The 20,518-nt window shown below is 38.8% G+C and overlaps 2 protein-coding genes across 3 annotated transcripts in view; one reads left to right on the top strand and one right to left on the bottom strand.

Annotated features, from left to right (window-relative positions):
• Window positions 1-2,522: 2,522 nt before the first annotated feature.
• ZBTB1 (zinc finger and BTB domain containing 1) lies at window positions 2,523-20,374 on the bottom strand. 2 transcript variants are annotated; one of them, XM_055538328.1, is made up of 3 exons: window positions 20,238-20,374; window positions 8,076-8,144; window positions 2,523-5,901 (listed from the first exon to the last, which is right to left on the bottom strand). In XM_055538328.1, exon 3 carries the CDS (start codon window positions 5,881-5,883, stop codon window positions 3,742-3,744), a length of 2,142 nt encoding a protein of 713 aa, XP_055394303.1. In that variant the 5' UTR covers window positions 5,884-5,901; window positions 8,076-8,144; window positions 20,238-20,374; the 3' UTR covers window positions 2,523-3,741. The 2 variants fall into 2 exon arrangements, with proteins under 2 accessions (XP_055394303.1, XP_055394304.1); XM_055538329.1 differs by lacking the exon at window positions 8,076-8,144.
• ZBTB25 (zinc finger and BTB domain containing 25) overlaps window positions 19,949-20,518 on the top strand; it is a 32,983-nt gene continuing 32,413 nt past the window's right edge. The window contains exon 1 of the mRNA XM_055538344.1: window positions 19,949-19,967. The gene's annotated coding sequence lies outside the window, so the exon portion shown is untranslated. The remainder of the gene's footprint in view (window positions 19,968-20,518) is intronic.

Genomic DNA, 20,518 nt, shown 5'->3' with positions numbered 1-20,518 from the left:
AATCTTAGGCATTGTCAAAGCCTTCAGAGCACTTCTATCACTGTTAATGGCAAAAAAAAAAAAAAAAATGTGTAACTCATAAAACCCATTTAGAATTAAATACACCAAACTACTTTATTCTCAACTATGTATGCATATACATATTCAGGTTTTTCTCTTCTGATTGGTACTAATTTAGTGTTTTGTTAACAAGTTTTATGTTTAACTTAAACTGTTACACTGGGTCTTTAGGGAATTTTCCACAGATCTATTAAATACAGAAGTTCTTTAGTGATATATAGGAACATGTATTGTTTAACCAGAGAATGTTACAAACCACCACCAGCTTCTCTTCCCACTTTTTTTAAACGTTGGAATATTATCTCACATGTTATGCATATCCTTGGCATGTTCATAAAAGCTGTTTTCATTAGGCATTCTGTAGCTCTAATGGAATTAATCATTATTTTAGCCAATCAAATTCTATTTTTACTCACTTCACTGATTTTTTTTTTTTACCTCGATGTTTCTACCTGGCTCATATTTTTGTTCTCAACCACAATACTTGTGATTTTTACTTGGTCTATAATATTTCCTTTTAATTGGTGCTGGCTGCTCTAGAAAACTCTGTCCTTATTTTAATTCTTTAATTTTTGTATCTTGCCCTTGGAGTGCTGCTTTTTGTTTATAGTCAAACTTTAAACATTAGCCATTTTACTCATGTAAGTCATTTCTCTGAATATTACTTTAAAAATACAGGATTAAGACAAATTTCTGAGTCATAATCCACTAATCTCTGAGATTCTTAGTCCTGTTTACTAAAAATTATCAACATCTGAGCTGCGCTGGAATTGGTGGCAAGATTTTTTGCTGGAGAACAAAAGGCCCTTTAAGAAAGACTGTATTTGTAAGAAAAAACAAGTTTCCATATATACCTATCTAGATTTCCCCTTCATTTTCACATTTGGAGCCTAATCACGTAAATTATAGACAGTAGGAGGAGGCAACATTCACAACCTCGATTCACTGTCTTCATAGCACTGGAGGGTAAGAAGCGGTATTAAGTAGGCACGACTCTGTAGCTCCACTCCGGGAGAGGGAAGTGAGAGAAAACTGGGCTAGAGAGGTGTCGGATAGTTTTCACTCCCCCTAGTTTTAAAAGGAGGCACGTAGTCATTAAATGAACTCTTAATGAGGAAGACTGTACATATACTCAAAGAAGCTTATACTGCTGTAGCTAGTTGCAAAACAAAAGGCATGTGTCCTGTGTAACACACGGGGAAAACACATCCTGTGGTGTGGCTTTGTGAAACTATAAACATCTCAGTTATGTAAAATTATGTTTAATGTTTATATATATGTTTATATATTCGCTTGCTAATTGGCTGTTAGTACATGTCTAAAACTAAACCCCTTTCCCAATGGGTGTAGAAATCATTTTTTACAGAGTGGTAGTATTTAGATAGGCTTCTGTTCTTTAAAGGCTTCCCAGGTGGCTCAGTGGTAAAGAATTCACCTGCCAATGCAAGAGACATGGGTTCAATCCCTGGGTCAGGAAGATCCCCTGGAAAAGGAAATGGCAACCCACTCTGGTATTCTTGCCTGGAAAATCCCATGGACATAGGAACCTGGCTGGCTACAGTCCGTGGGGTCGCAAAAGGAGTCGAACACAACCTAGGGACTAAACAACAAACTTGTTCTTTAATGGTGGGAAAGCCATTGCAATAGAGGCTTTGAAGAGGGTGATGGAAAAAAGTGGTTCCAAAGAAAGTGATGTCGGCTGCTGCTGCTAAGTCGCTACTAAGATGCTATATACTTTTGAAATTTGGTTTGAGATCTTCTATTCTCTGATGGTCTCTGGATTTGTTACAGAACTTTTATCAGGTTTCTTCAGTAATGTATATACATTTTTCATTTTAAGTTGCATTTCAGATTTAATAACTTGATAAACTACTGTATCCACGAACTAAGATGAATCATTTTTCTTGCTTTTTCTGCTATATGGCTTTTTAAAAAAAATCCTGATTTCTCATTTGCCTTTTTGTGTATTTCCCCCATCTCTACTTCCCATTATTTTGCTCTAATACTGTATGGCTCCTGTAGTATTTCAATTCTTAACACCTCTCAACATGCCCCCACAAATCTTTGAGCACACACTGTGGTCTTCTCTTTCAACTAAATCTATGCTAGTCAATATGTCTCTCAGTTCTCTTGGCAAACTTGTTCTTTTATGCAAATTGTATATAAAAATATGACTTGCATATCTTTAAAATGTGATATAAACAAAAAGAACAATACTGTTAAATTACTGTTCGTAATCACAAAATTATACTTTTAAATATAGGAGTTATTTAAAATCCCTTTCATTATGAGAAGGGTATTACTATGCAAGTAGTTTACATTAAAACACATTCTATCCAACAGATGTGTGGATTTGTGGGCTGGTTTTGCCAGTTTTAATTCACATGTAATTCATGTAGACTTCGTGTCAGCAACAACTAACAGTAATACTACTTTATCTAAAAAATGATAAACTATTTACATTTATATGTTCTGTTATTATTTTATAGTCCTCAAATTTTATAGTCCTTTACAGAAAAAAAAGCATGTTGATAAAACTGTAATTTTCCATAACACATTTTCTCCAAATCTTAGTATAAAACACAAGACATGTTTTTTTTGCACACTCTACTTTTATAGAACAACCAGATTTGTGATTGATTTCTTTATTTTATTAGATTTATCAATATACATGGCAGCTTTCTCAAATCTCAAAGTAAGTTCCAAAAGTATGTCATTTTAAAGGTGAAAAATCATTTTCCTTTAGATGTCATCTTCCTAGAAAGCTATTAAAGTCTATTTATAAACAAAAATAATTGATAAACTAACACATTTTAGAAATCAAAATATTTTAAATTATTTTAAATGAATACAAGATATGCTTTTTTAATTAACTATCATAGTTAAATTTAATATCACAAAACAAAATGACTTGTCCCCACTAATTTGCCAAGTGGAGTACAGTCATTGGGTTTTTACACTTAATATAAGTTTTAAATGTGATTATTAAATGATAATATTTTATCAATTATAGGAAATATTCATTTATAGGAATTTCCTTAGGTCCATCAATCTTTTTAGGCCAAGTTTGAGCCCATGTCAACCTTCAAGGTTAGATTCAGCACACCTAACCTGCCTACTAAGTTTTCAATTTAAGAATATGAATTTCACTGGTAAGAGGGAAATAAACAGTGGCTAAATCATTGTTCAACTTACAGGAAAAAAAAAAAGCTAAAGTAAATGGGATAGTTTTAAATAACTACTTAAAAAATATATTTTTTAAAATTTAAAACAGGAATGGCCAATGATATTGGGTTTAAAATTTCACAAGGTAGCCTTAAAAAACAACATAAAATAAAAATTGTGACATCATCACCTTATTGATTAAAAAAAAACAACCTAAGCTTCAATAGTCACCAAAGGGGTAACAACCACTTGTAATCTACATTTAAAAGTAATTTTAATCATAGCTAAAACAAACTAAAAACAAAGAATTCTATTAAGAAATAACAAAAATGATAAACATTTAATAACACCTAAAATGTAGATACTTAAGATCCTAAACAAAAATATTAAAGGTAAAAGGGCCTTAAAATTTTTTTTCAACAATTCCATCTTATAAAATCATTTTCTAAATAGCTCATATCCTTTGCTTTGGTGTTTTGTCTCCTATCAGCTAAACATTATACAGTAGAAAATCACTTATGTTCTTTTCAAATGCTTGGCATTATAATGTGATCTCATATCTTTCCTCAAGTTAAATTTTGCTCCACATATTCCACATGTATACAGATGAATATCCATGTGCTGTTCCAACTGTTCATTATTTGGAAATATCTGAAAGCAGACCTGGCATATAGTCTCACCAGCAGATAAATGAGAAATCATATGCCGTACATGGTCATGTTTTCTGAAGTTGCCTTGATCACAAATGGAACAGACATACCTGGCCATGCCTTTGTGCATGTCATTGTGCAGGCGCAATTGACGTTCTCTTAAAAACTGCTTTCCACATGTCTGACAAACAAACTGTTTTTCCTTGGTATGAACAGTATAGTGTTCTCTTAAGTGACACCGCTGATAAAATCCTTTCCCACACAGGTTACAAAAATGCTTTCGTCTGTGATCTCTTTCATTCTCTTCCATGATGGCACTCTTAAACACATCTTGGTCTAGGCAGCTAGACATATGTTCAACCACTAGATTTTCAGTTTCAAATCGCTGGCCACAATTAGGACATCGAAAAGGACAGGCAGAATGTTTAAATAACTGCTTCTTTTGGATACTGTTTATCTGGAAATGATTGTCTCTAAAATCATCCAACATTTCAACAAACATATCCCTTATTTCTGACTGTTCATCAGGATTCTCTTCCATGTCCATCTTCTCCTCGGCATTTCCTAACCCATTCATGGTCAGATCTTGGGGCTCTCCGCATCTCTGGGCATGCTCCTGAAGCTGTCTACCCTTCACAAGTATTTGTCCACATTTGCCACATGCGCAGATATTTTCGATGTGTTTGGCTAAGTAATGAGATGACAGGTCCTCCTCAGTTATTGTGAGCCCACACAGCTCACAAGAAGCATTTTCAGTATCCTCTTGTACAGGACTGCTGTTGTTCGGGGGCCTCATATTTTCTAAACCACCTCTTTCATCAGCATTTATTGACATCCGAGGTTTTAGAGTTTTCCTCCCACTTTTTTTAATACTGACATCTTCTTCAACATAGTATCTATAAAATGGCTCTTCAGCTTCGTCTTCTAACTCATCATTGTCAGTGGACTCATTACAGTCTTTATCAGTAACTTTAATAATGTTAAAGTCTTTCAGTTCATCTGTAGGAATATCTTCTGGTTCCATCTTAATGATGATTCTTTTCCTCTCAGCAGCTCTGCTTTTTTCTTCACTGGCTAGTTCAGACTCCACTGTGCTACTTTTCCTGCTTCCAGTAGTTGAAGCCGAATCATCAGCAGCCTGGCTTGTGTCTCCTCTGTATTTGTCTGTCTGTGCAGAAAAGGTTTTAGAAGAATCCTTTTCACCAAATTCAGCTTTGATATTACTGTCTTTTCCATCTCGAATATCCACTAACCTATGATAGGATCTTGTGTTTTGGTATGAATGTCTGTTAGTACAGGTTAGCACATGCTCATCTAGTAATTTTTCACAGCTAAAGCCAAATCCACAACTATCACAGGTGAAACTCCGTCCAAAGCGTCGTGATACACGTTCTTTTGGAGTAGATAATTTGGACACAGAACTCTTTTTACATACATCAAATAATGGCTCAGGAAAATTACCTAATTGCAACGACTCTTCATCAGGCTCTCTATTATGTGGTGTATTCACTGTTGAACTTGGCTCTGCACACCACCTATTAGCTTCACTGCCATTTCTAGCCACAGTGTCTTCATACATTCTCACCCCAAATATCATTTTGCTGTTCTGTTTGCTAGAAGCAGAAGATGAACATTTTGAACTAGAACAATCTGCATCCTGTATGTCTTCTAAGCAGTCAGGGACATTGTACAGCTGCAGGTAGTTCATTGCCACTTTAAACTGTTCAAAACTGGAAGGAGCTGTCATAATTTTTCCTAAATACATGAACTGCAAAATGAGATCAAAACACTCAGCACTAATTTTCATGTTGCTGAGATTCAGTTGTGCAGTACTATGCTGATGGTTCATGAAAAACATTCTAAAATAGGAGCTACAAGCAGCTAGAACAGCTTTGTGTGCTTGAAAGTAAATGTCATCAATTGCAATACAACAGTCACAGAGAAAACCCCATTCCCTTTGGTTGTTTAGCTGCTGAAGGACGTAGCTGCTGTGGCTGGGCTTTGCCATCTTCTATTAATTAGAGACCTATGTAAAACAAAAACATTAAAATCAGACAAGAAATCAGAAAAGCACTTGAAAAAAAAGAGCTGTCCATTCTAATGTAGTAAAACTCAATTAATATATATCTGAATCACTTTTAAAATTTAAAGGTGAAGATACCCAGCCATTTATTCAAGCTTCTCATTTTTATTTTAAGAAATACAAGCAAAGGTATCAAAAGCAAAACCCATCATTTTGGTTTCATTACAACTCTAGGAGGAAACATGCAATTTCAAACTAAATTTGAAAGGAAAAAAGACACTAGTTTTAAAGTACTTGAAGAATACAGTGAAAGCAAGTAAAATAGCAATTTGAATTGAAAGTAATTGCCGAATATTAAAAACAAAAAAACTCTTCAGGTGATTGATATAAAGGAATTATTGCTCATGCTTAAGTGTGATGCAGGTATTTTGGTTGTGTTAAAAGCATCCTATCTTTTAGATACACATATTGCTGTATTTACTGATGAAATGATACATCTAAGATATGCTTGAGAATAATCCAGTGGGGTGGGTATAGGCTATAAATGATACAAGATTGGTCCTGTGGTGATAACTATCGAAGGTAGGAGGTAGACATAATTCTATTTTTGTATGTTTGAAAGTTTCCTTAGAAAAAATTCTACTCACTAAAGCTTATTAGACTACATGCAAATGGTACCAAGCAAATAGGTTTGGTCAATGCCTGTCTCTTAATTTATTAGAGAAGGAGTAATTCTGTATAAAGAAACAGGGGACCTATTTGGGAAGGAGGTATCTGTCCTTAGATTGTAAATTTTTCTTAATTTTTCAATCATTAAAAAAAAGGAGTACAAAAGTAACACATGCTTACTGAAAAAAATTAAAACATAAAAGTACATAAAATAAAAACACACCTTAGGTCACATACCTCTTTCCAGAGATAACCTCTCCAATTATTTATCTTCAAATCTGTTTATATGTATACCTACAGAGTCAACAGCTATTGAGTATCCACTACATGCCAGACAAATAGTTTTGCTTTGATTTTTTTTAACTTTTTTTTTAACCTAAATGATACTGTACTGTACATATCTTTCTGCAACTAGTTTTCTTCACTTATCAACATTATAAATATTTTTAATGTATAGAGCTGATGCTGAATAAAGACAGGAGCATTGTAAGTCCAATATATTACAAAGCTAAAATAAGATCCAATTTTAGCCCTAATTTTTAACCTATATAAATAAAATTTCAGAATCTATCTTCTACTTGAAAACAAGTTCCTATGCAATTTGACTGAACATAAAAAGAACTGAACAAGCTGTTCACAGAAATAAAACATTCACGTCTCCACACCTTTTAATCTCTGCAGTGATAATTAGAAATTATCTAAATTTACTTACTTCTACTTGCTTTTTATCTGTCACAAATCACATGTGGGTCACATACCCCTTTCCCCTACTGCCTAAAGATCACCCTGCTTGTTTTTTTCCTGCCTGAAATCAGAGTTACACAGTAGGGACATGCCCCTGGTGAAATGAAGATGGCTTATGAGACCTACTGCCATCTTTAAATTGAAATGTCTGGACCTTTTCTGTAAGCCAGATCAAGTAGTATTACAAGTAGGTATAGTATTTCAACCTTGTGTAACTTAAATATCTGTATCAGAATTGAGTCATGTTCAGTATGTAGCTATATACAAAATGCAATGTATGCTCAGGTATTTATCAATGTGTTATTTATAACTCAAAATGCCCGATAAGAAGGGAGTTGTAAGTAAACCAAGGTAAATCCACTTCCAAAAATTCACTGTCATGTGGCCTTTATGAAAATTATATTCATGAATGAAGGCTATAAAAAAATGAGAAAAGTTTTCAGGATGGAAAGTCAAGTAAATAACCACAGACTATGAAGTTATATAAAAATTACAATAACATAACAACAACAAATCCTTATTTAAAGAGTTAAAACACACACTCACACACAAATATTGACCCCCTCCAAGCCCATTTTATGTAGGATGAGATTTCTAGGTCTATAGACATTTTACAGCAAGGGTCCCCAACCTCCAGGATCTAATGCCTAATGATCTGAGGTGGTGGAGCTGATGAAGTATATAATAATAAAGTGCATAATAAATGTAATGCACTTGACTCATCCCAAAACTACCCCCCTGACCCCAGACCTTGGAAAACTTGCCTTCCACGAAACCGGTCCCTGGTGCCAAAAAGATTGGGGACACCACTGTTCTACAGGCTTCAGAGAGACCTTTAATGAATAAAGAGGTAGAAGGATAGATATTATCTCACATTTTCTTCTAATAATAAGAGTTGTTAAAAAATGAAACAAAGTCATCTAGAGGATAATGACTGTCCCATCTAGAAGCAGGGAAGAAATTCTGTTGAGGACAGTACAGTGAAAAGGCTTTGGGTCAGGCCTGAGTTCCAACTTAGCTTTGCCACCTTAGATGACTTGGTTGTCCTCACTGACCCCAAGTTTCCTGAACTGTCAAAGTGGGGATAATTACACCTCAAAAATCAAGTCAAACATGAGGCTTCACAGGAGCCATGTGTGAAATGTTCAGTGCTTGGCACGTGATAACTAATGGAAGGAATAGTGGCAGTTGTGATGGTAGTGTTGCTTCCTTAAGCACAGGAGGCAAGTCTGACTAGACAGTCTTAAAATTTCCTTCTAAATAAGAGCCCATCCGTATGAAAGCCAGCAGTTTATCTGTTAAAACTTTCAGGTTTAAATGTCTTATGCTTGAAATAATGACATTAAGAGCTTAAAAGTTCCAAAGACCTTTCTAATCTAAAGGAAAAGCAGTTTTATGGTCAGCAACCAACATGATAGGCACATCTGTAGCTACAGTTATAATTCACTTAAATTAGTGAACATACATTCTGTGTTAAACAAAACACTAAAACAAGAGAATCGACAGCATTTTAACACACATTAACTCAAAAATCTGTTGAGTATTTTGGTGTACCAGGCACTGTATAAAGTACTGAGAATCGGCAACAACATAGGTATCCTATAATCTCAAGGATACATCACTGAGGGCAACTTATTGCTCTAGATGAGTTACTTCACTCAACACAGACTCATGTACTATGCACGAAGGCAATGTGCTGTGATGGACAGAACAAGGGCTCAGGGTCCAACAGACCTGAGTATGAATCCCACCACCACCATGTCTCTATATGTCTATCTTCCCCTCATACAGCTGGAAGCTGAACAAGTACCTTTTTGTTAAAAATTAATGCTAATACTACAGCTCTTAGGCTGATATAAAACTGTAGTTTCTACAACATTACAACCAAGTTCTGAGTCAAGCTGATTTTAGGGAGAGTAACCTTTACTAGCAACCATTCACACATTAGCATGAACAACTCTCTTCTTGTTACATCTCATTCAGAAAAGCTTTAAGGCAGCTTAATAACACCAAAACAAAAACAAACAAAGGCAGGAGGTGGAATCATGGGTGAAGGATCTAAATTCCTGTGAGACTTTTAGCTTGTTATGTCTTGAGAATAATTTTTGCATTAAAATCTTTATTTTCACTCACTTTTATTAAACAATAGTTTCACTTGGAGATTGCAGGGGGCTGGAGTTGGAAAAAAAAAAGTTTCACTCAAATTCCAAAAGAAGTTTGCTCTTTTTTTATATCCTTAATAATGCTACCCCAAAAAACATAGTGAACTTTGTTACAGTAAAGCTTGTTACCTGTTTTTAATAAATGTTTAGATTTCAATTCTTGTTTTTATAATGACATTCTGTGATTGCTTTTGTTTGTATATTACTACTAGCTGCATCACTGGTAGAGCAAGTTTGTACAGCCACAAGTCAAAGGGCTAGGGCTGAGAGCAGAAACTTCAAAGTTGATCCAAAGCTGAGGGTTCTCCCAAGGCTAGAAGGAAACCCAGTGTGGATGTAGTTCTCTAGAGGAATAAGGAGTTAGGTGATGCACTGGATTTTTAAAATTTTAGTTTGAAAAAGTTTAACCAGCTTTCTCAAATTCAAAACCAGCTACCAAGCACATTAAGAATATTCAGTAATTTAGATATTCAGAGGCTTTTAGAGCTTAGAGATCTAATCTGGTCAAACAGGCTTATTTCACACAAGGACAATGATGTAGTGCTGTTAAAACAATGTATTAAGGAGGGTTAACTGTGGTAAAGTAGGAACTGGGATTCCTGACCATCCAGATGGTACTAACCACTAAACAGTGATTACTACATACTCCTTGCAGTGTGCCCTTCTGCAAAGAACAGTCAGCAAGGATTGAGCATGAGTCCTTAACACGAGATTTATTAAGATCCTTGCACAAAAAACTACCCAATCTGAACTCCCATCTGTAATGTGGTTGTGTCTGTGTATGTGCATCTAGTCTTATTCAGTAGATGTGTTCCCTAAATTATACTTTAAGCTATTTCAGTAAATTTCTCACTGACATAGTAAGGTTTCAGAAATACTTTTCCTTCATTGCTAAATCTCTTAAATGGAAAAAAAGTTTTGCTTGATGTTTCTATTGCCCTGCTGCTGCTGCTAAGTCGCTTCAGTCGTGTCCAACTCTGTGCAACCCCATAGACGGCAGCCCACCAGGCTCCCCCGTCCCTGGGATTCTCCAGGCAAGAACACTGGAGTGGGTTGCCATTTCCTTCTCCAATGCATGAAAGTGAAAAGTGAAAGTGAAGTCACTTAATTGTGTCCGACTCTTCGCGGCCGCATGGAATGCAGCCTACCAGGCTCCTCCGCCCATGTGATTTTCCAGGCAAGAGTACTGGAGTGGGTTGCCATTGCCTTCTCCGATAAGGCGAATCAAGTCAGTTCAGTTCAGTCGCTCAGTCGTGTCCGACCCTTTGCGACCCCATGAATTGCAGCACGCCAGGCCTCCCTGGCTATCACCAACTCCCAGGGTTCACGCAAACTAACGTCCATCAAGTCGGTGATGCCATCCACCCATCTCATTCTCTGTTGTCCCCTTCTCCTCCTGCCCCCAATCCCTCCCAGCATCAGGGTCTTTTTCAGAGTCAACTCTTCGCATGAAGTGGCCAAAGTATTGGAGTTTCAGCTTCAGCATCAGTCCTTCCAAAGAACACCCAGGACTGATCTCCTTTAGAATGGACTGGTTGGATCTCCTTGCAGTCCAGGGGACTCTCAAGAGTCTTCTCCAACACCACAGTTCAAAAGCATCAATTCTTCAGTGCTCAGCTTTCTTCACAGTCCAACTCTCACATCCATCCACCCTCTAATCTGTGTCAATGACTTGCATTACTAAGAACACTCTTCTGAGAACCATTTGCATAGCTCAGGGCTTCCCAGGTGGCTCAGTGGTAAAGAATCTTCCTGCCAATGCAGGAGAGGTGAGTTCAATCCCTGGGCTGGGAAGATCCCTGGAAAAGGAAATGACTACCCACTCTAGTCTTCTTGTCTGGAAAAATCCCATGGACAGAGAAGCCTGGGGGGCTACAGTCCACAGGGTCACAAAGAGTCAGACACGATTAAGCACACACATGCAGTTGAGTTTATAGTTCAGCATCCTAATCTCTGAACTAACAATTACCTCTGTGTCTCAAAGGTAATTGTTAAGTACATACATTCATTTCCTCATATCTATTTCTATGTCTTATATGATAAATGTATGTATATGGATTTGACTTGAGGGCTATAGACTAGATTCTTAAGAAGCCTGAAATATAGTGAAAGGATTCTCTTTGCTTATAAACCAGAATATCAGAATGTATTAAACACCCACCGTGTTCCTAACACAGCATAAAGCACTGAGGTGGACGGTGGAGAAGGATGGTATACAGTAGAGCTAATTACATACGAGGGATTACATTTTCTTTTTTTATTTTGCTGAGCGGTGAAGCTTGTGGGATCTTAGTTCCTCGACCACAGACTGAACCCGTGGCCCTGGCAGTGAATGTGCGAGTCCTAATCACTTGACCACCAGGGAATTCCCTGAGGGATTACATTGTAAACCAAGAAACAATTTGAGAAAAATTAAATACTAAATTATATTCAATAAAGCTCAGTAAGAGTTTAGAAAGAGAAAAGCATGAATTGTACCAGAACAGTGGCCTTTAGGAAGGATTTGACTAAAGTCTCCACAAGTGAGGATAAGAAAGAAAAGTAGAAAGCAAGGGGAAAGACATTTCAGATATCTGCACTGGTGTGTATGTAAACAATTGGGGAGAGGTACACATCAGCAAAAATAAAAGCTTGAAAATGTAATGGGAGGGAAGATAAATTTGTTTCACTGGCCTTACTATCAAGCAGATGTGTGTGTGTGTCTATGTGTGTGTAACATATATCTGCTTAAACTGGAGCCTGGCATGTCAACAGTTAAGATATATAGTATTATATATAAAACATGTATATGTGCATGTAAATATGTATATCATTTTATCATTTAATCCTCATAACAATCCTACAAAGTATGTTCTAAGACCCATTTCCAGATAAGAAAACAGAACACAATGTTCTATAACCTTCCTAAGGCCACAGAGTACTTGGTGAGATTAGAACACAAGCAATATGACTTTGCAGCTTGAGATCATAGCCTTAATGACTTTGCTGCCTATAAAAATAAGGTCACCTTGGCAAAGTTCTTCCTAGAATACCATTTTCCAGGGTATACAGTGCTCCAATCTCTAAATTTAACCTCAGTAAAATTCTTTAGGTTTTCTCCTTGAGATTTCTAGGAAGAACTGGTTATACAGGTTTGTTTCCTAAAGAGAACAGGTTTTTATTCAAGGTGCTGAAATTGGACAGTCATCATCAAGTTTAGAAAATTTTATTCACTTTTTAGAATAGGCATCCTGACTGATTATTAGACTGCAAATTCAGTACTTAGTACAGGAAGTTCTGAAATTTTACTGGGTTATGTTCCAAAACTTTTAAGTTATTTGGAACTTAAAACATATTCCCATAGAAACAAAGCTATAAATGGTGGCTCCATTCTGTCCTCACACCATAAAGTCTTTAAAAACCCCAATGAGGCTGTGTATTAATTTGTCCTAACTGTGCTGTGCAGTGCATGCCATGCTAAGTCAATTCAGTCATGATTCACTCTCTGTGACCCTATGGACTGTAGTCCACCGGGCTCCTCTGTCCATGCGATTCTCCAGGCAAGACCACTAGAGTGGGTTGCCGTGCCCAGCTCCAACGGATCTTCCCCACCCAAGGATCGAACCTGTGTCTCTTAAGTCTCCTGCATTAGTAGGCAGGTTCTTTACCACTAGCGCCAACTGTTCTGTAGTAGTATTAATACTTGCACCTTTAGCACTAACAGAGAGACTATGCCTACTACACTCAGCTCTCCAAGACAGGGACAAGGCTTAATGGACTTTGTGTTCCCTGTGCCTAGCACAATTCCCATGGAGTTGGCACTTAATGCATGCTTGTTAAATGAACATATTAAATAAGACCCCAGGGAGCAGACATTGATAGATTTGAATACCAGCTCTACTACTTACCCAACTACAAATTTTCTTCACCTCTCTGAGCCTGCTTTCTCAACTATAAGATAGAGATAACCATACTCCTCATGTAACTCTTATATAAACCAGAGATGAAAACTGTCTTTCTAATCCAAGAGCAACAGAATTTTTCTTAAACATTAATGTCATCATTGTGAACAAAATTCACAGAATTTTACCAAGTGATCAAGTTCAACCTGCTGCTTTATAGATGAGAAAACAAACTGAGGCCCTGAGAAATTAAGTCATACTCAAAGTCATATCTAATTTTTTAGATGACAGGACAGGACCTTTGTCTCTTTCATTCTGGTCTGGGGCTCCTCCTCCAATTCCAACAGCTGCCCCACATACAGCAACACCTGGCTGGCTACTAGCTCCTCTGCACCAGTTTTGTTTTTCTGAAAAATAGGAACTGTTCAAATTGCAAGGGTTGTTCACACCTACACAAAACAGCCTGAGGCTGTTATACTTTTGGAGAGTGTAGTTTGTGGGGTGGTTAGTATTCTTCTGTCTCCTTACTTGTCCAGGCCAACTGCTGTCACTTCTAAAAGGTCTGCTGATCTCCTGTAGCCTACTACTTCTGTTATGGGTTATGAAATTCAACAAAAACTCATTGAAACTGAGTCTACATAAATAATTTAATTTTCTGTGAGGACCTAGGGAAGTGTTTTATGAGTATAATAAGGTTTTAATTCATGCACTTTGTTTAACCTATCTTAATTTTTGATAGGCAACAAACTGCCTTACTCTTTGCTGAGGTTGTCAACCAAATAACTTCTGAATAACTGAGGTGTTCCTGAAGTCAAGGTGCTAGGTCTAGGAAATGAATTTATTCACACAGAATGCAAAGGAAACATAGTGACTCCTGAAATATTCTCTCTCTCCAGGAGAAAAGCATTTAATTCAGTCTACATTTTGATCCGTTCATCCTGAGGAGGCAACATGGCATCTTCTGACCACCAGAGGGCACTGGGTGAACAGCAGGTTTGTCTCAGCAAAAGGCAGCTTCACCAGGAAGTCCCTTTTTGCACGTGGCATTCATATTCTTAGGGTTCATTTTGTGGAACCCTATTCTTCAACATATTCACTCTGTGACTTTGTCTGGGACCCACCTAAAATTGCTCTTCCCCCGCCTCCATCATGCACTAACCACCCAGGATACTTGTGAGTCACCTAGGACTTCTGCCTCACAGTTAACTAAGTCTTGCCAATTTTCTCACTAAATATTTCTCAAATTTGCCCCTCTATCCCATCCTTACTTTTCCTGTCCTTTGAGGCATCTATCTTTACTTCTAAATTATTACAATAGGCTCCTTAACTGGTCCCTCGTATCTATCCTTCACCCTCAGATGATTCATAAAGAACAAAAATCAGACCCTGTCATTCTGCTTCTCTGAGTCCTTTCACATACCCTCAGACTGAAATGCAAACTCCTTAAGGAAAGCATACAAAAGCGCTTCCGGTCCACCCATCTAGTCTCCTATGTGGTTACTTACTGCTTCAAACTTCAGACAAGAAGCATCAAACTGCTTGCCACCTCCCCCATCCTCCAACTCCATATACTTCATGTATTTCTTATCTCCATTTTTATTCATGCTAACTGGTTTTTAGCTGTTTTCAGCTGTCTGAACCCACCACATATCTTTTAAGAATCAATCACCTTCTCCAGAAAGTACTCTGTAAGACCTCCCTCTCCCACTGATTTAGGTTTTGATATTACTGTGTATTATCTCCTTATTTTGCACTGACTATGCTATTTTTTAAATCATCAGAACAGCAACATAAAGCAGATGTTAATGCACAGACTAACCAGACTGCCTGGATTCAAATTCTGGCTCTGTCACTTAGTAGATGTATGAACTCAAGCAAGTTACATCTAAAATGTGCCTCAATTCTCTCATCTGAGAATGGGGATGATAATCCTCCCTAGGGCTTCCCTGGTGGCTCTGGTAGTAAAGAATTTGCCTGCAATGCAGGAGACCCGGGTTCGATCCCTAGGTCGGGAAGATCCCCTGGAGAAGAGAATGACAACCCACTCCAGTATTCTTGGCTGGAGAATTCCATGGACAAAGGAGCAAGGAGGGCCACAGTCCATGGGGTTACAAAAAACTGGACACAGCTGAGCAACTAACACACAATCTTCCCTAGGGTTTAGGGTTACTATAAGGAGGTGTGTCATGGAGCAACTGCTAAATAAGAATCAGTTGCCACAATTATCCATATGTTGCCACAATTATCCATATGTCTCCCAACTAGACTGTGAGCAACTTGAAGGCCAGGACTTTGGCTTGTTCAATTCTCTGCAGCATGGTGTGTACCCAGTAAATGTTGCTGAATGAAAACTGGTCAGGCAGCTCTAAGATGATGGGAGGGACTATCCAGCTTCCTTCTTTCAGCAAGTCCACATATATTTTTTAATTGTATTGTTTTCAATTGTTAAATTGAATAGCTCCAAGTGTTAAATTTTTAATTCTAACCAAAATCCTGAAAACTTCACACACCTTGAAACCAATAAAAAGTATCATAAAAAGTATGTTCAGGGGCTTCCCTGGTGGCTCAGTAGTAAAGAATCCGCCTGCCAGTGCAGGAGACTGGTTCAATCCCTGATCTGGGAAGATCCCACATGCTGCAGAGCAACTAAGACCATGTGCCACAACTATTGAGACTGCTCTGGAGCCCAGGAGCTGTAACTACTGAGCCCACGTGTCCTAGAGCCTGTGCTCCAGAACACGAGCAACCAGCCCAATGAGGAGCCCGTGCACCACTACCAGACAGTAGCCCCTGCTTGCCACAACTAGAAAAAAGCCTGTGCAGCAGTGAAGACCCAACACAGCCAGCAATAAATATAAATCATTACAAACAACAACAAAAAGCACCTGGCCTCCAGAATGTTGAAAAAATTAAAGTAAAAAAAAAAAAAGGTTATGTTCATTCTAAGAAGCTTAACTCCATTTTTAAGTCTTAAGTCTATTTAATATTTCCCCTCATCTCAAACTAACTAACACAGCAAATGCCTTTGTGCTTTCATACAAATAATGTATCATTCAAACTGTGATGCTCTATCACCACACTCAATGGCAGGGATTATTATGATGTGGTTCCCCTGCTTCACTGTAGGCTCCCTGAGATCAGGACACTATCTTAGTCATCTCTGTCCCAAGCCTCTAACAGTTGCCTGACATTTAGTTGGTATTTGATCAGTTTTTGAATGAATAAGTGTTGAAGAAGGCAAGTTTTATTTTGCTTATGAACTTTTTGCATTATTTCAATTATGGCTACTTTTATATAACAGTCAAAAATTACAATGTGATTTCCCATACAACTAATTTTTACAACAACCCTGAGGTAGGTATTTTTACTATCCTCATTTTGTGAAATGAAGAAACAGGTTCAGTGGTTGATACTTAAGTGCTCATCTTACAAGATGGGATTCAAACTCTGACTCTTTTGATTCAGAGCCCTACGTTTCAGTGTTTTCAGCCAGAAAACACTCTTTCTGGCAATGACTATTAACTGAAGTGTCCCTTTGGACATTCTAAGCCTCCCAGAGTCACCCCATTCTTATAAAGCCCCATACTGCAGGCAGAATGCCCTACTCTCCCCATTTCCTCTTCCATCTGCTGACTCCCACCACCCATCAAAGGAAGCCCTCCTCTAATACAAAAGATTTAAAGTGAGAATGGAGCTCTTCAATTATCTCTAAAAATGATCACATCTCAGACAACAGAAAATCTGGTTGGAGATTTAATTCTTTTAATTTTCCAATTTTATTTTGAAAGTGATTTTAAATTCAAATCACAGAAAAAAAAAAAAAACAACAAAAAAAACAAAACTCATGTCCTCAACACTATCAACCAATGTTGTAATTTAACTTCTACGTACTGTTTCAGCAATTTGTTTTCAGAATATCAGTTACTTCACAGTTTACTCTTCTTGAAAATACCAGGCTAAGAAATGAGTGATTCTGTACTCTTAAGACTTCTTACATGTGCCACAATATGAATATACTTAGAAATCTAACTTAAATATGTACTATCTCCTTCTAGGCCACATCTGAAACCCACAGTCATTAATCTTCTTTCCTCTAGTTTCCTTTCCTTGATGTTTGGCATGTTACCTCTGGATACAGATCCAGAGGGACCTCTCACCCTGTATCAGCACAGTGATATCTTGGCAGTGGTCTTAATGATAAGTATAACTACTCCTCCCCAACTATAAATTATGAAACTCTTTACAAATGTGAGGGTTTGGTTTTGCTTTAATGAGTTTGGCCAGTATAAATCAACCCATCAAAGGCCTGACACCAATATTAACATTAAAGTGTGAGAACTAGCCTGCCAAGCTACAGTAAGTACTTCATAAGGACAAACCTAAAATAGCAGCCCTGTTATATTTAAACTCTCATGTCTGTTACTTAATCATAGAATTTTAAATCACTCTAATGCAAAACTTTCCCTTTTTCTCTACCTTGCCAATTCTCACCAACCAGAATAGTGAACAGAGAGCATGAGTTCATGAGTCCATGAATCATCACGGCTGTCCCTAGCCAGGGTGAGGTGCACACAGCAGCACAGTATGACCAAATGTTGCCCTCTCCCATTTTAAACAAGGAATTGACTGTTAACAGTGATTATCTCTAAGGAATGGGAGTCAAAATTACTTTCATTTTTGTTTTTTATGTACTTCGGTATAGGTTGAATTTTTATAAAGAAAATGAATTTTATATTAAAAAAAAAGCATTTCTATTCTGAGGGGAAAAAAAAGACATGAATCACTTTTAATTTGGTTCCCATAAGAGTATTAGAATAATTTCAATTTTTACGGTAAGAGATAACAGCACAAGAAAGTGTCAGGAGACAAGATCCTACAGGGACCAAAGTGACCTCTCAAGCAAATTTTTGTTTTCAAATGTATCTCAATTTTTTTGGGCAGAGGGAAAGACAACAGATTGTAGCTTAAAAATAAAATTTATGGAAAATTTTCTGTATTTTTAATCTCAAATGGTTCTCTCTCCCCTTTGGACCAGAGCTTAATAGCAAAGGCTTAGCACTTCTCTTGGATGGAGGAGAGGCCTGAAAGCAGGCACTTCTTTTCTCTAGCATATTAGAATGGTTATTCTGCAAGGCACAAAGAGATACCCTTAAAAAGCTCCATGAACTATATCTTCCCCAGAGCCTGGCAAAAGAGAACGAGGAAACAGTACAAAAATTTAGCTGCATTAAAGCGAAATAAAACACAAGGTCAAGAGCAAGTGTCTGAGACTGCTCTGCCCTGCTAGGGTCCTGGTTAAATATGATTTCTCTTTGACAACGATGCATCAGGGCTCCCCCTTGCCTCCAATTTAGGCCATACTGGGGTACAAAGAATAGAAAGGCTTCAGTAAGATTGCTTAACTCGAGCAGTTATTATTCTATACCATGAAAATCTGGTTGTAATAGAGAAACCTGCTTTTAAAATGAATATATGATGCTGATTGAGGGGGTTCTACTTGCAGACTATCATTATTTTATCAATCTCTGGGAAAGTATTTCCCCATCACTACGGTTCAATTTTTTCTGTTTAAGATAAGGAAGCCCCATCTAGCTTCTTCCAAACCCATTCAGGTATTACTGAGACTTTATTAGATATCTAGCAAGTGACTCAAAAGTTTTGAGGTTCTGATGGCCAGCCATCATTCAAGCTTCATCGTTTTGTATTCCAAATCTCATCATATCCATTTGAAATGACAAAATTTCCTAATTTCAAAGAAAAATGTGGTGATTGCTTAGTAGTCATCATGAGAACGGCATCCTTCACCAAATCTGCTCTGGAGTGCCTTGAACTTGAGCTCAAACGACTGATTCTAAGTCTCAAAGAGCCTGGGACCATTTCTTGGGATCGAGTGTCAAAGGGGAAATATTTCGTTCCTGGCATAGTTTTCCTGACGTGATACATATTGCATGGGAATACACTTAGGCCAGTAAAGAACCTGCGCGTGCATACCAGTTTGATTTAGAAATATTATTACATACAAACGCCGTACTGTCCCCAGAAAACATCAAGGACTTTCATCAACATCTCCCTGACGCTCCCAGCTTGGAAAATGTCATGTCAGCCTTTCAGATCACGCAGATGCGCTGCTTAGGTACGAAGGGAGACGGGGTGAGTGGCTGAGCTCAGACCCAAACCTACATATTTTAGTGTTAACTGCTCCCGATCTACATCCAACATATTTACCGAACACTAACAGAACTCTAGTAAGCGCCCACCACTGGAAAGGAAAGCACTTTCTTCCCAGGAAACGGATCTTTCCACTAAAAATCCCCAAACCCGAGACCTACCACTTTTTACTGAACAAAACAGTGAGTGTGACGGCAAGAGGGGGTGGGAAAAAGCGTGGCAAGAATTTGCACGGCTCTTACGCCTCCTCCCTCGGAGCGCGCCCAAGTCTGCGGCCTCGGGCTCCGGGACACTTCCCCTCCCACCCGCCAAGGAGCCGCGGCTGTAAGTTGAGAGAAGCGGGCTCTGGGCACGTCAATCAACCGGCTCCTCCCGCCTCCCGTCTACACCTCCCCTCCCCTCCCCCCTCAAAAAAATAAAGGCAGAGAAAGAAAGGGAAAAGAAGGTAACTAATTTGGGAACTAGTCTCCGTGGGGGCTTCGCCTCCGACCCAGGGAGGCCGCACGTCCCCGACTGGGCGCGCTGGCGGGCGGCGGGATCAAGCAGGCGGCCCGGCAGTCACCCGTCACCGGGTCCTCGCCGTGCGCCCGCGGCGCTCCGGCTCCCCGCACGGGTCGGCGCCGCTCAGGTCCCGCACTCCGCCGAGCCCGCCGCCCGCCGCCCTGCAGCCCGGGCCAAAGTTGCGCAAATAGCTCCATAACTGGCAAATACTCACCGGCCGCAGCAGGAACCGGGGCTGCGGAGATTTTAGGGAGTTTAAGGCAAATCGGCAGCGGGAAAGGCGGGCGGAGGCGAAGGGGCCGAGAGCTGCAGTGGCGGCGGCGCGCGGCGCTCGGGCTGGGCTGCGCGGAGAGGCTCTGGCTCTGCCAGGGACTGCGCTGCAACAAAGGACTTCCGCTGCCGCACAGCCGCGCCTGCTGCACCGCACTGAGCCGGCCCCGCTTACGCGGCGACTCCGGGTCTGCCCACCAGTTCGCTGCGGCGTCCGCCAGCCTT

This window comes from Bubalus kerabau, chromosome 10 (genome assembly GCF_029407905.1).
Source record: "Bubalus kerabau isolate K-KA32 ecotype Philippines breed swamp buffalo chromosome 10, PCC_UOA_SB_1v2, whole genome shotgun sequence".
Taxonomy (NCBI): domain Eukaryota; kingdom Metazoa; phylum Chordata; class Mammalia; order Artiodactyla; family Bovidae; genus Bubalus; species Bubalus kerabau.
The sequence above is the reverse complement of the archived record's forward strand: the minus strand, read 5'-3'. Positions and strand labels throughout refer to the sequence as shown.

What these genes read in the sequence shown, in the direction of transcription:
- ZBTB1 (XM_055538328.1), bottom strand. Translation starts at nt 5,883, where the DNA reads ATGGCAAAGCCCAGCCACAGCAGCTACGTCCTTCAGCAGCTAAACAAC.